General features: G+C 41.7%; 1 protein-coding gene across 1 annotated transcript in view; it reads left to right on the forward strand.

Moving 5' to 3' along the window:
- Positions 1 to 14010, forward strand: part of HMCN1 (hemicentin 1) — a 325574-nt gene that overhangs the window by 304460 nt on the left and 7104 nt on the right. The window contains exons 99-104 of the mRNA XM_084636570.1: positions 319 to 438; positions 617 to 751; positions 1238 to 1351; positions 1734 to 1859; positions 2776 to 2904; positions 10970 to 11320. Of these exons, the coding sequence (XP_084492696.1) occupies positions 319 to 438; positions 617 to 751; positions 1238 to 1351; positions 1734 to 1859; positions 2776 to 2904; positions 10970 to 11320 (975 nt within the window). The remainder of the gene's footprint in view (positions 1 to 318; positions 439 to 616; positions 752 to 1237; positions 1352 to 1733; positions 1860 to 2775; positions 2905 to 10969; positions 11321 to 14010) is intronic.

A 14010-nucleotide genomic window follows, 5' to 3' on the forward strand; every position in this document is an offset into this window, starting at 1 on the left:
TTGACTTTCACTGAAGTCAAATAGGTGCAACACAAGGGAGAACCAGGCCTTATGTGATTAGCATGCTGGCCTGATTTGGGAGTAATATAGAGATGCTTTACTTTCAGGAGTATCCTACAAGGAATTATATGCCAAGTAGAATACTACAGTGAGCATTGCTGTCCCTGGCCATTGCATGGAGAGCATAAAGAGGGAGAAAACACTTCATACCCTCTGTGAACCCATGGAAAGGCCAGGAACAGTCTTGTCCTGTTCTGTCACTGAGACACACATGCAATCCCATAGGTTCTTGTAAAATTGCTCACTTTTATTTTTTAGATGAAGATGAATGTGCAGTACGAAATCCTTGTTCTCATGCATGTCATAATGCTATAGGAACCTATTACTGCTCCTGCCCCAGAGGCCTCACTATATCAGCAGATGGAAGAACGTGTCAGGGTAAGCCAGACTTCAAACGACATGCACAGACTGGACACAAGACTTTTTGCCACTAGCATAAGAACATAAAATTTACTGATGGCATTCATATATTATACCAGAATGGTTTATTATTTCCTAAGGTGCAAAATATTTTCATTTACTGAATACATTTTTTATTGTTTGCACTTTATTGTAGATATTGATGAATGTGCATTAGGTGGACATACCTGCCATGCTGCTCAGGAATGTGAGAATGTCATTGGCTCCTATCGTTGTGTGGTTAGGTGTGGAACTGGCTTTAGAAGAACATCTGATGGATTGAGCTGTCAAGGTGTGCAGTCCTCTGACCTTAGTTCTAATAAACTGACACTACTTTTATTTAAGCCATGTTTGTAAGTAACTTTCCCAAGAATGTCTTGGCTCTCTGCGAATAAGCTTCCTACTGATTCCTGATATACAGAGGTGTTCTTGGATCATTCTGGTAAGTGATACTTTATCAGTGACATTTTACTGTCTACAGAACAAAGTAACATTCTTGTTGCTGAGTCCAGTATGTGTTTTCCTTTGTTATGTAGTGAGGTAAGCATACTTTTCTGTATCTATATCAGAAAATTCCACTCCTATGTCACTGTGCAGTTCTTTCTCATGTAACAATCACTTGCCTGACTACTCATGGTGTGCAATATGTGAAAAAGGAGAAGGATAAGAACTTAGATCAAAGCAGAGCCTGCAACATGAAATATACCAAAGCACAATTTGTTACAAATTATTACAAGATCCACAGCTATAACATTTAAGGCTTTGCATTATTCAACAGATGTTAATGAATGCCAAGAGTTCAACTCCTGTCATCAGCGCTGCTTCAATACCATAGGAAGTTTCCACTGTGGCTGTGACCCCGGATATCAGCTAAAAGGCAGAAAATGCATGGGTATGAAATGAACTATAGAGTCAGGGGAATGGATTTCAGTGTAATGTGTTAACATGATTCAGATGAAATTCCCTATAGAAGATTTATGGTATATGCAAAAACAGTGAATCCCCTGCTTTGTTGGATCCCTTTCTAAAACATGGGATGCAAACTTTAACATTTTTTGAGTGGGCTTGCAAAACACAAGTTGACTTAGTGGAAATGGATTAATGAGCAGAGTGCAAGGGAAACTGTCAGATGTGCTTGATACACACGTACAGACTGTATACACACATTTTCAACGGTACTTACCTAGTATAATTATATTGGGGTTGCCTTGGCCTTTGAGAATGGAGCATAAGAAAATCAGTTAGCAATGTAAATTCTCTTTTTTTTAATTAAGATGTAAATGAATGCCGGCAGAATGTATGCAGACCAGACCAGCACTGCAAGAACACACGTGGTGGTTATAAGTGCATTGACCTGTGTCCAAATGGAATGACCAAAGTAGAAAACGGAACATGCATTGGTGAGTACATTGGTTTATTTACCATATAATGATTGTAAAAGAAAGGGCATAGCTAATATTTTCCAAAAATTGGTTCCTCATGATACTCTCTAGCCACCTAAATAAATGACCTACATTTCAAAGGTGCTGCACACCCAGCAGCACTGACTTTCCTTGGTTCAAGGGCATGTATACACTGTGACTTCTTGGTGAGATTTCATGTTAATTAGTGAGGGACATGTTACAAGTGGCAAGGCTTTCTATCACCCACAGGCTTTCACTGACCCCCTGTGGACAAATGGTAGAAGGATGTTGTTTGTTGCTCTCTTCTCTTTTTTTGAGGAAAAACAGTGGTTGGGCCCCTGAATTTCCTTTTCCCTCCCCTCCGCCTTCACTCTCTGTCCTAGAAAACTCATGTGAGTGTTGGAGGCTGGGATACTGTGCCCCTTTTGGATTTATGTATGAACATCCTGCAGAATGTACCTGTTCTTCCTGAATATATTTTTAAGGTTTTTATTTTTCACAAGTTCCTGTTGCTTATCAGGGTGCCTTTAGCCTAAGCAATGCAAGGGGCCTTGTCAAATTTCCAACTGACACCAGGGGGAGGCAGATTTCCACCTCAGTGTTTTGGATTTGGTTAGGTTAAAAACCTGGTAATAATCATCTGGAAATGTATGAAAAGATTGAATTAGATAGATGCAACTCAGCTGAAAGATTACTTATTTCCATCTCCAGTCCCCGTATAATCCAGACCCACCACCATCTGTCACACAGTGGGTGCAGACTGATATCCAATCTTTATGTCCACCACGATCAGATATTTTGTGAATACAGGACCAGATACCTCCCTGGTGTAACTCTATTCTCTATATTTAGAAAGAGAAAACCAGGGCTTAAGAAAAATATGACTACTACTAATTACCTCTGTTCCCTTTAGATATTGACGAATGCAGAGATGGTACCCATCACTGCAGGTACAATCAGATTTGTGAGAATACACGAGGGAGCTACCATTGTGCATGTCCAAGAGGGTATCGATCCCAGGGAGTTGGAAGACCCTGTCTGGGTATGTTGAGTGGAAACCAGCCTACATTAATACCATTCCATATTCTCAATTACTGCTTTTGGCTCCTCTTTGTATTGTAATAAACCTAGGGACATTATCCCTTTTGAAGGCTGTAGGCTATACAGTCTGATGTTGGGCACTCAAAATCCCCTACATTAAAATTAAATGACTTTCATTAAAAAAACTGCAAACAATTCCTAATGACAGTTATTCTGTTAAAGCATTTAATTGTACCAAGGTACAGTGCTTTATGGGTCTTGGAACAGTGGTGGAAGGTGTATATCATGTGTGCTGCAATATCCAGGCATTCTAGGGTGACTGTAGGACATCATGGCAGATGTAACTCCAAATCTGTTTGCTTTAGTTAGTTTCTTTAACAATAAAGATGGTTATGTACATGCAGGCTGCACACTTGGGATCAGATTGGGTGATTTAGGCCTAAGAAGAGTGTGGCTTGGAGTTGGTCCATCCTAGGGGAATTCCAGCAGGGATAGTGTGCCTCGGAAGCATGATCCATCCTAGAACTCACCCTTAGGATGATGCAGTATGTTACAGCTGTGCACTCCTCTAGGTCTCCTGGTCAGCATGTAGGGAGGGAGATATTGCCCTGATGCTATCCTGCCTCGCACTCTCTCCCTACAGGGAGAGTGAAGTCCGTATATTCACTGGACTACAGACACTGATTATGTATGGCTGTTGTGTATGGGGCACAAGTTGTGGTAAAGGCTTCTTCCATAAATGGGCTCACCTTTCTCCCATGTATGCATAGGGCCAGGGCCTCATCTGGGTGGGGAAATTGTATGCAGGGCCAGGGCAGGGGGTTGGGGTGCGGGAAGGAGTGCAGGGTCTGGGAGGGGGTGTGGTGTGCAGGGTGTATAAGGGGGCTCAGGGTGCAGGAGGGGTACGAGATGCAGGCAGGGGGCTTAGGGCAGGGGGTTGGGGTGCAGGGTGCAACAGGGGGCTCAGGGCAGGGGGTTGGGGTGCATGAGGGGTGTGAGGTGCAGACAGGAGGCTTAGGGCAGGGAGTTGGGGGGTGGGGTGCAGGCTCTGGACCGGCGCCACTTACCTAAAGCGGCTCTGGGGTGGCAGCGGTCCCTGGGGGAGTGGGGGGCAGAGGGCTCCGCGAGCTGCCCTTGCCACGCCACCAGGTACCTTCCCCGAAGCTCCCATTGGCCATGGTTCCCCGTTCCTGGCCAATGGGAGCTGTGGGGAGTGATGCCTGGAGGCAAGGGCAATGCATGGAGCTCTCTGCCCCCACCCCCAGGCTGCAGGGACGTGGTGTCAGCCCCTTCTGAGAGCAGAGCGGGGCCTGCGGCACCACAGGGGGCAATCCCATGGGCTGGATCCAAAGCCCTAAGGGGTCAGATCCGGCCCCCGGGCCGTAGTTTGCCCACCCCGGTCTAGCCTCAAGTAAAAGAATTCTCACTATAACATTTTAATATCTTCAGCAGAGATATTTTAATACAGTTTATTGGCCATCATTATAATGTCAGTTCAAGTGTATGAAACATTTCCACTGATATCAGTTCCTGGACTTCTACAGACCTTAGAATGCTAATAGGATCAATTTGATTAATATTTTATAGGAGATATTTCAAAATATCATAGCTTGTCTAACTTAAATATTGGTGCATCACTCACGGAACTCTAATGGGAGTTTCAGTTACTACCATCTATCAAGTGTGTTATGGGGCTTATTCCTTCCCGCTCTCACTTCCCTGGTCCTTCTCACATGAACAGAGAGCAACACTACCTGAAGTCCAGACAAGTCGATGTTTATTGGGGTGAACTTCCAGCAAGCTAAAATCCAAGTTCCTTTTTCCTTATTTTCGAACCCCAATTTACTTCCTGTTTGCCCCTAATTTATATATTGCAGTAATATTCTTAGCTATACCTTAACCAGTCATTTTCCTGAAATTTAACTAACCAATCCTAACATATTGTAACATGATTATTTAACCAATTATATCCCACCACCTTTCTTAGTTTACACCCAGCAAAATTAATTATACGGCAGACAGAGATTATACAGACAAACAATAGGGAATGGGGACTACTGTGATAGAACAACAAAGAAATGAGGATTTCACATCCCAGCTATTGATACGTGAGTTCTTGCCAGACAGAATGCTTTCAAACTAAAAGTTTCCTTTTACATCTTCTAGGCACTTCCCTTTCTCTGGAGGTGATAGGAATACAATCCTGTCCGGATAGTGCCTAACAGCCCAAGAGCACTTTATTTCAATGTGACTAGTTTGGAATACGAGGATGTGACCGGTCGCTTCCCAGCTTATGGCTGCCTCTGCTGCTTAGCCAGAGGCATTGGCCTAAGAACAGGGCCTCAGACTGTCACAGTGAGAAAAGGCCTTATACAGTCAGACAGTGATTTTGATCCTTTCCTTTCTTTTATATCTCTATAACTAGCTAAATGATAAACATATACCTAAATTCTTAAAGTATAGGCCTTTGCAGACAGGCCTGAATATCTATATCCTAACAAAGTGTTGTCCATAGTAAGATATGATAGAAAGCTTGATAATTAAATACTCAGTAACTGGTTTGAAAACTTCAGTTGTTTGAAACAGAAAAGCCTAGATTCTTTTTAATACCAAAAGAAAGGAGTGCATTTCAGGGAAAATTTGAAAATTTAGTTTTACAAATTTAAAAGCTGATGTATTTTAGGGTTTTTTAATGTTCTGATGTACATCTGATATTTATGTTGCATAATCAAAGGGATACTGTCTATGGAATGCTTTGGTTTGCCATCTGGTCAGTGCTCACCTGCACTCTAAGCATGCCTTTGGTGTAATGCAGAACTGTGACTTTTTGCTACTTTGTCATATATGCTGCTCCTGTAAAAATGGCTGCAATTCTTACTGGGTTTTTCATTTTCATCATTTACATATCTTCATATATGTCTCATCTGTAACTCACTGCAAAGGATATAGCTTATTTTACAGACCAAAAACTCTTTTGCACAGGTAAGAAAACTTGAAACCTAAGTTGTAAAAAATGCTGTATGTAAGGTAACTAATTGCACAGAGTTTCAAGATTTCTTTACCCATATGTTTTGTTTTTATTATATTTTGCCTCTTAATCACACACTAGAGGGTACTGTCATGGTCTAGATCCTCACAGGTATAAATCAAGTAAGTTCCAATGAACTCAGTGGAGCTATGCGGATTTATACCGCTAAGGCTCTGATCTCATTTAAAAAAATCCTTAGCTGTGTTGCTTATAACTCCTGAAAATAATCAAACTGGAAGAATATTTTAAATCAGATATCTTCTCTGACATTTATATTGTCTATTTTTCTGCTTTTCATTCTGTTGAACAATGAAATTAACTAGTCAGTTTCATTTATTTATAGTTAGCATCCTTTCTCACTGGTTCTTGTGCACTAGACACTAGAATAATACTGCAGTCTTTAGATTTCCAACACCACAAACGAAGATTTAAATCCCAATCTCAAACTACAACATTATTTAAGAATTTCAGAGAAAACAAACATTTTTTATCCTATGAGATTTTGTAAACATTTTTGTACACCCTACCTTCTTGACTTAAATTTCTAGACAATGTCCCTTTTAAAAGACTAGTATCACTGCTTTCTGTCTGAGGGTTAAGAGCTGTATATCTCCAAAAGGGACCAAAATGATACCTTTTAGCAATATTTCAGGTTGTTTTTAAGAGTGATATATGATTTTATGTAAATTAAAATTATATGTACTTTACAAAGATTATTATTACTTGTTTGATAAATTTAAAAAAACCCTCTTTAAATAATGGAGGGACATAGAAGAAGTTTAATAGAGATTTGTTATGGCTAAGGATCTTAATCTCAATCCGTTCTATTCATTCTGAGGGCTTAGAGATGAACATGTTAACAGATGTCTTAAGAAATATAGTATTAGCCAACAACAACCAGAAACAAGTCTTTAAAACAAAAGTCATTCCTCCATTACATTCTTTTCCTTTTTAGTATTTTGCTCCTTTATTGTCTCTTTGGCACTCCATCCGTAACAACACTAACGAACAAAGAGCAGTTGCTAAGGACTTCCTTATAAAAGATGTGATATCATCCATCACTCACTGTTTTGTTTTACTCTTAATTGACAAGTTACTTAAAGTAATCTCAGAATATGTGTTTAAACAATGACACCTAGAAAACTTGTGACTGTATTTATGCTTTGTGGCCCAGTCAGTGTTGTTAAGACCCCAAACCCCTGATCCTTCAAGTATACTAGTTTCTATTAGATCAAATGAATTGCCAGTCCATTCCTTCCCTCCATTTTTAAACCATTCTTCCTAACATTTATATTGATTGAAAGTTATCCAAAAAAGTGAAAAGTTCCTGAAGTGTTCCTAATTTTAATACTATTAAAAAACCACAGAACCTCCCCTAGAATTATAGAAGTGTAGGACTGGAAAGGACCTCAATAGGTCATCCAGTCCAGTCGCCTGCACTTACGGGATCTCTGCCTACTACAGATATTACTTAATTGAACATTTCAGTTGTTGGGTATGTAAGTGTCAGAATCACAACTCATATGGCCACATTAAAGAATGTGGCCGTTTCTTCCATTCTTGGGAGAAGCGGGGGGCAAACTTTGGGCTTGATCCTGCAATGAGCTGAAAGTACTCAACTCATCACCCTGCTGCATCAGGACCTTTATTGTACTTCATGTGCTTCTGTAAAACTATTAACCCTTAAAAAAAAAGTCACGTTTTGACTAGGATTGGATTTTGGATGTTGTTAAAAACTGACTAGAACCTTTGCTGATCCTGAACCCAAACTGAATTTTTTGTCAAGCTTAGAAATCAAACAAATATTTGATAATGAGCTCTTCAGTCTAACAGATACAAGTCAAACATAATCCACTGGTTTGAAGTTGAAGCTAGACAAGTTCACTGGAAATAAGGAGAAAAATTTTAACAGTGAGGTTAATTAACCACTGGAATAATTTACCCAAGGTTTGTAGCAGATTCTTTATCACAGCCAATTTCTAAATCAAGATTGGATGTTTTAGTAAAAGATATGCTGTAGGAATTATATGGGGAAAGTTCTATGGCTTGTGTTTATACAGGAGGTCTGACTAGATCAGGGTGGGCAAACTATGGCCTGCAGGCTGGATCCAGCCTGCCAGCCATTTTAATCCAGGCCTCAAGCTCCCATTGGGGAGCAGGGTCTGGGGCTTGCCCCACTCTGGCGCTCCAGCCAAGGAGCAGGGTCGGGGGCTGCTCTATGTGACTCCTGGAAGCAGCGGCATGGCCCCCTTCCGGCTCCTACACATAGGGACAGCCAGGTGGCTCAGCTCCACACGCTTCCCCGCCCCAAGCACCACCCCCATTGTCCAGGAGGTGCAGGGGTAGTCCTGCAGACCAGGCAGTGCGGAACAGAGCCACTTGGCCATGCCTCCACCTAGGAGCCGGAGGAGGACATGCTGCTGCTTCTGGGAGTCACTTGAGGTAAGAGCTGCTTAGAGTCTGCACCCCTGAGCCACCCCTCCACGCCCCAGCCCTGATCTCCCTCTGAACCCCTCAGTCCCAGCCCCGAGAACCCTCCTGCACCCGTGTCCCAGCCCTGATCCCCACCCCAGCCCGGAACACCCTCCTGCACCCCAAACCCTTCATCCCCAGCTGGAGCCCTCCCCCTTCTCCCCGCACCTTAAACCCCCACCCCAGCCTGGAGCCCCCTCACACACCCTGAACTCCTCATTTCTGGCCCCACCCCGGAGCCCACACCCCCAGCCGGAGCCCTCACCCCCCTCCCACACCCCAACCCCAATTTCGTGAGCATTCATGGCCTGCCATACAATTTCTATACCCAGATGTGGCCCTCGGGCCAAAACATTTGCCCACCCCTGGACTAGACGATCACAGTGGTCCCTTCCAGCCTTGGAATCTATGTAAATAAAAAGTACTAAATGCAAAAAAGTTGATTCCTCCCGATTCCTCCCAGAAGTGGAAGTGCCCAAACAATGCCCAGAGTGTCTGTTGTGACCTCTGCTCTGCAGACCTGAATTCTTTGGATAATTCAGAGAAAATTCACAAACAAAAAGCTTGGAGTCTTCCTCAAATAGAACTAAACCTCTGGACTTTTTGAAGGGTCAGTGATCATCACCACTCACCCTAGCGTGGAAATTCAACATTACAGCCCAGAAATCTCAATAACTTACTGTAGCTCCTTCTACCTCAGTATCACAGCATGTAGAATGGATCTCATCTTCCTCTGTTACTAGAAATTGTGCTACTACCAAGGATACACAACATATATTAGTGCCTCTTGGATTTTTCCACATGCCTTTTGGGGCTAGAATCCTTCCTCCTTTATGTACTCCCAAGGCACCAGAAGAACAGAGTAGTCTTACATGAAAAAGGAGAGCTGGACACAATTTCCCCCTGTCAAGGTTCCTTCCCCACTCTGAACTCTAGGGTACAGATGTGGGGACCTGCATGAAAATCTCCTAAGCTTACTTTTACTTTTAGGTTAAAACTTCCCCAAGGTACAAACTATTTTACCCTTTTCCCTTGGACTTCCACTGCCGCCACCAAACTTTATCTGGGTTCCTGAGAAACCTTTGTTTGGAAACGTGTTTCCCCCCAAAATCCTCCCAAGCCTTGCACCCCACTTCCTGGGGAAGGTTTGGTAAAAATCCTCACCAATTTGCATAGGTGACCACAGACCCAAACCCTTTGGATCTTAGAACAATGAAAAAGCATTCAGTTTCCTTACAAGAAGACTTTTAATAGAAGTAAAAAAGAATCACCTCTGTAAAATCAGGATGGTAGATACCTTACAGGGTAATTAGATTCAAAACAGAGAATCCCTCTAGGCAAAACCTTAAGTTACAAAAAAGACACAAGGACAGGAATATCATTCTATTTAGCACAGCTATTTTCTCAGCCATTTAAAGAAATCATAATCTAACCCATACCTAGCTAGATTACTTACTAAGTTCTAAGACTCCATTCCTGTTCTGTCCCCAGCAAAAGCATCACACAGACAGACACAGACTCTTTGTTTTTTTCCCTCCTCCCAGCTTTTGAAAGTATCTTGTCTCCTCATTGGCCATTTTGATCAGGTGCCAGCGAGGTTACCTTTAGCTTCTTAACCCTTTACTGGTGAAAGGATTTTTCCTCTGGCCAAGAGGGATTTTAAAGGGGTTTACCCTTCCCTTTATATTTATGACACCCCCATAGCCTATCAATGCTGCTTGTGGAGCATCCAGAAAGAGTCTAAGAAATAAATCTGAAATTACCAACAGTTTGGGATTTTTAGTATGGGAAAAAAAATCAACATTCAGGAAAGTCTGGGGTTTTAAATTTGACTTTCAGCTAACTTCAGTCACTATAGCAGTGATACTCAGACCTCAGCGGTTCAGGAGACAAATTAGTGATCAACATTACCCAAAAGAGCCACAGTTGTGTGAATTCATTGTTTAATTTACTATTGTACTATAATATTTAAACAGTATGATGGGAGATATTTAGTTTATATATAATTCTCACAGCAAATAAGTTAGTGCAAGTTGATAACTTAATTGGTAAATAACATAGTAAAAGCATCCTGATTGTGTGATTTAATTATTAGCCAGTGTTTTAATATGTGCTGCAAAGAGCCGCAGACGACACATTAAAGAGCTACTTGTGGCTCTCAAGCTGTAGTCTAAGTATCACCACCTTACAGGAATCACTCAGCCCTTGCAAGCATGGAGTGAAAGGAATAAACACAGATCCCCGCCCCATTTCACAGCCACCAATACAAACCTGTTGTGTGCTAATCCTCAAAGGGATTTAATCCACACAGGATAAAAACTGAGTGCTACAGTCTCATGTCCTAACGAGTTTCATGGAAAGAGTAAGATGGATTACTGTACATGGCAAAATATTGTACCCATTTTTTTTTTGGCATTGGGCTCTGCATATTTTACTGACTTCATTCAGGATCTCATTTATGTCCTCAGTTTGCTCCAAAGACTGATGTATTTTTTTCTGTATGTGTGTGTGTTTTTTTTCTCCCTTTATATATGGTTTGTTGCTCTGGATCATGTCACATGAGCAGACATTAATGAATGTGAACAAGTGCCTAAACCGTGTGCATTTCAATGTGCCAACACCCCCGGCAGCTTCAAGTGTATCTGTCCACCTGGACAACATTTATTAGGTGATGGGACATCTTGCGCTGGATTGGAGAGGTTGCCAAATTATGGCACCTATTACAATAACTATAACTATGCTCAATTCTCCCCTGTGAGAGACAACTATCAACCTCAACAGTTTTACAGGCACGCCTCAGATCTCTACAGCTCCTACTCAGAGTATAGAAACAGCAGAATACCTCTCTCCAGGACTAAAAGGAATATTAGAGAATCTTGCCCTGGAGGCTATGAGGCACGAAATGACAAATGTATAGGTAAATGTCAGCCATGTCTATCCAATTCTTTTGTCTTCACATATTGACATTTCTCATCGCTTGCTTCGAAGAATGATGGTGTAGGGTGCCATATGTTTTTTATTGCCATGATGTATTTTCAATGAGTTATGCATGTTTTTCCAAACAAGTGCTAGTAAAATTTTTGTGGAACCCCTCCCGCCCCACACCCCTCATATTTTGTTGGTCAGTTGCTGTATATTCTCAAACAGATAATGTCTTACTATATTTCCCTTCTGTGGGTATTAGCCTTCCTCTGACTTTTTTTCCCTTTGAAAACCAATGGTCACTATATGTCCAGTCCTGAAAATCTTACTCATACATCTTAATCATACTCCCTTTGACTTCAATGTGAATTTGGCCTGAGCAGATTCTGAATAATGATTTCTGGACTAGACACTGTGGAAACAATAGCTTCATTGGTATAGGTAGAGGCTAGTCACATCTGTAAGTGCAGCATAAACACACACTTTAGAATGGTTTGAAATTGATAACATAGCTTGTGAAACGTAGGAGTAACGGTACTCTTTGCAACCCACTGAGCATATCAGACAAGATGCTCTGCAGAAAGACAGAATTGCCCTTTCGCTGTATGTGGGAGTAAGGAGACATGGGTTTTCTTTGCGATTGGCCCACTCTATGACCGGAGGCATGTCACTAATGGCCTGATTTTCAGATGTGCTGAGCAACTACAGATTCCACTGCGGTCAGTGGGAACTGCAGGTGATTTGCACCTCAGAAAACCAGGCCTTTTGCCTATCTACAGTTCTGTGAAGTCCAAGGAAGAAGGGCTAGGTGTTTTCATCATTACAAGCCTAATTCTGCTCCCAGGGAAATCAAATACCTCGTAGAACATGTTGTTGACTGATTTATTTTAGGGCAATAGAACTGACCTCTTCATGTTTAGCAGTTAAGAGTTTCAGACCTTTTTCCTAAGGCAATCTTTATTGGCAGTGGACAAGCACTACCCAGACCCTCTAATGTCTGCTGGTCATTTTCACCACAGCCTAGATAATAGGCAAGAAAGAGGGCTGGGGATTGGAATACACACCTGTGCATGTTTTGTTTCCGTAACGAACAAGCAAATAATAAATAAGGACAGAATTGCATTGTGGAACAAGGAGAGTGGGATGACCTTGGAGCAGACACTCACTTTAATTTTCAAAAAGAGAGTGAGCAGCATGACAACTAGCAAAGGACATGAAGAGTGATTTAATCTTTATCAAATATGCTGCTTTAAAGCCAGATACTTTCACCCTTACTCCTCAGGTGCTCTTATTGACGTCAATGGGATATTCAGTCATATTGCATAAGGTACTGTTCATGGTGAGGAAGTCTGGCCCTTACTGTAACTTTTCTGAATGCATGTAATAGAGAGGTCTGTGCTGCTTTAGACAATTTGCACATACTGCCATGGATGCACATCATAGGCACGACATACTCACAAAATAGCTACTAATCCTCATGTGCTATATTCTAGTAGCAGAAGACTTAATAATTAATGCTAATAAACATATGTTGCAGTCATGCGGCCCTTAACCAAACTTGTATTGACTTCTGACAAGTTTTCTAGTTAGCACCGTTTATTGTGGACAACTATTTCAGTCAAAGATTTTGGAATATCCATTCTCAGTCTAAAGATTTAAACTGATCTTTAGGGCCCTGATCCAGCTCTCATTGAAGTCAGTGGGAGATGGGGGTTAGGGTCCATTGTAAAGGATCCATTTTTTCAGGTAATATACTTACAAGTCATTTTAGTGGAGCTGAAATTTAGATTTTTAATCCGGTCTAAACTGGAAATGATATAGTACATGAGACTCCTTTCCCAAGAGAAGGAGAACAGTTAAGATTTGGTAAAATACAGACCCTGGGAATTACAATTACAAATCTCTTTCACCATTTGATGTTGAATTTTTATGTAAAGAATTTTGTGTGAGACACAGGTGGGGGAGTGGGAATGTGAACAGATGTTCCTCCCAAACATAATCCACAAAAGGTCTGAGCCAGTGTAAGTTTAGCTTGAGTAAGGACTTACTACTGAAGTAAGTGGAGGTTTTCAAGCAGTTTAAGGAATTAGAATTAAGGAAGGCCTGTGTCTAAATCCCCTGTCCTGCTCGGAAAATCTTAACCTGCTGGTCTAATTCTATTGCATTACTTCGGAGCTATAAAAAGTCTACAAAGAGCATAGACTAATTTTCTCTCTTTCCAGATATTGAGCTGAAGTCCCACCTTGTCAAGGGAGGCAGAAACTTGTGAAGGAGGCTGTTGCACCTGAGGAGGGATTCACCCTTTGGAAAGCTTTAAATTGGTACAGCAGCTCCCATAAGTGGAAGCTTCTATTGGCAATGTGCCGAATCAGTGCATTTCCTGGGTACCCTGACTCAGTCCTCTCCTCAACCAGCTCCCCTGTACTGTCTGGTGAGGGTTTGACTGGTTTTGGACCCTACAGCAGACCACGTGTTGTAGGCAATTTGCCCCATGGTATTCCCCTCTCTCTTCTCCCCAGGCTATCCTCCAGCACTGGGTGCCAGCAACCTGGCCTCTCCCTGTGGAATATATAATACTCACGTTGAAAAATCTTATATCAGAAAGAGGTGCGGGATCCCCAAGAGCTATTTTTTTAAAAAAATTATGATTATTAATCACTTAGGAATTGAGATCAGACATGCCAA

The sequence above is a fragment of the Lepidochelys olivacea genome (assembly GCF_965140295.1).
Source record: "Lepidochelys olivacea isolate rLepOli2 genome assembly, chromosome: 8".
Classification (NCBI taxonomy): domain Eukaryota; kingdom Metazoa; phylum Chordata; order Testudines; family Cheloniidae; genus Lepidochelys; species Lepidochelys olivacea.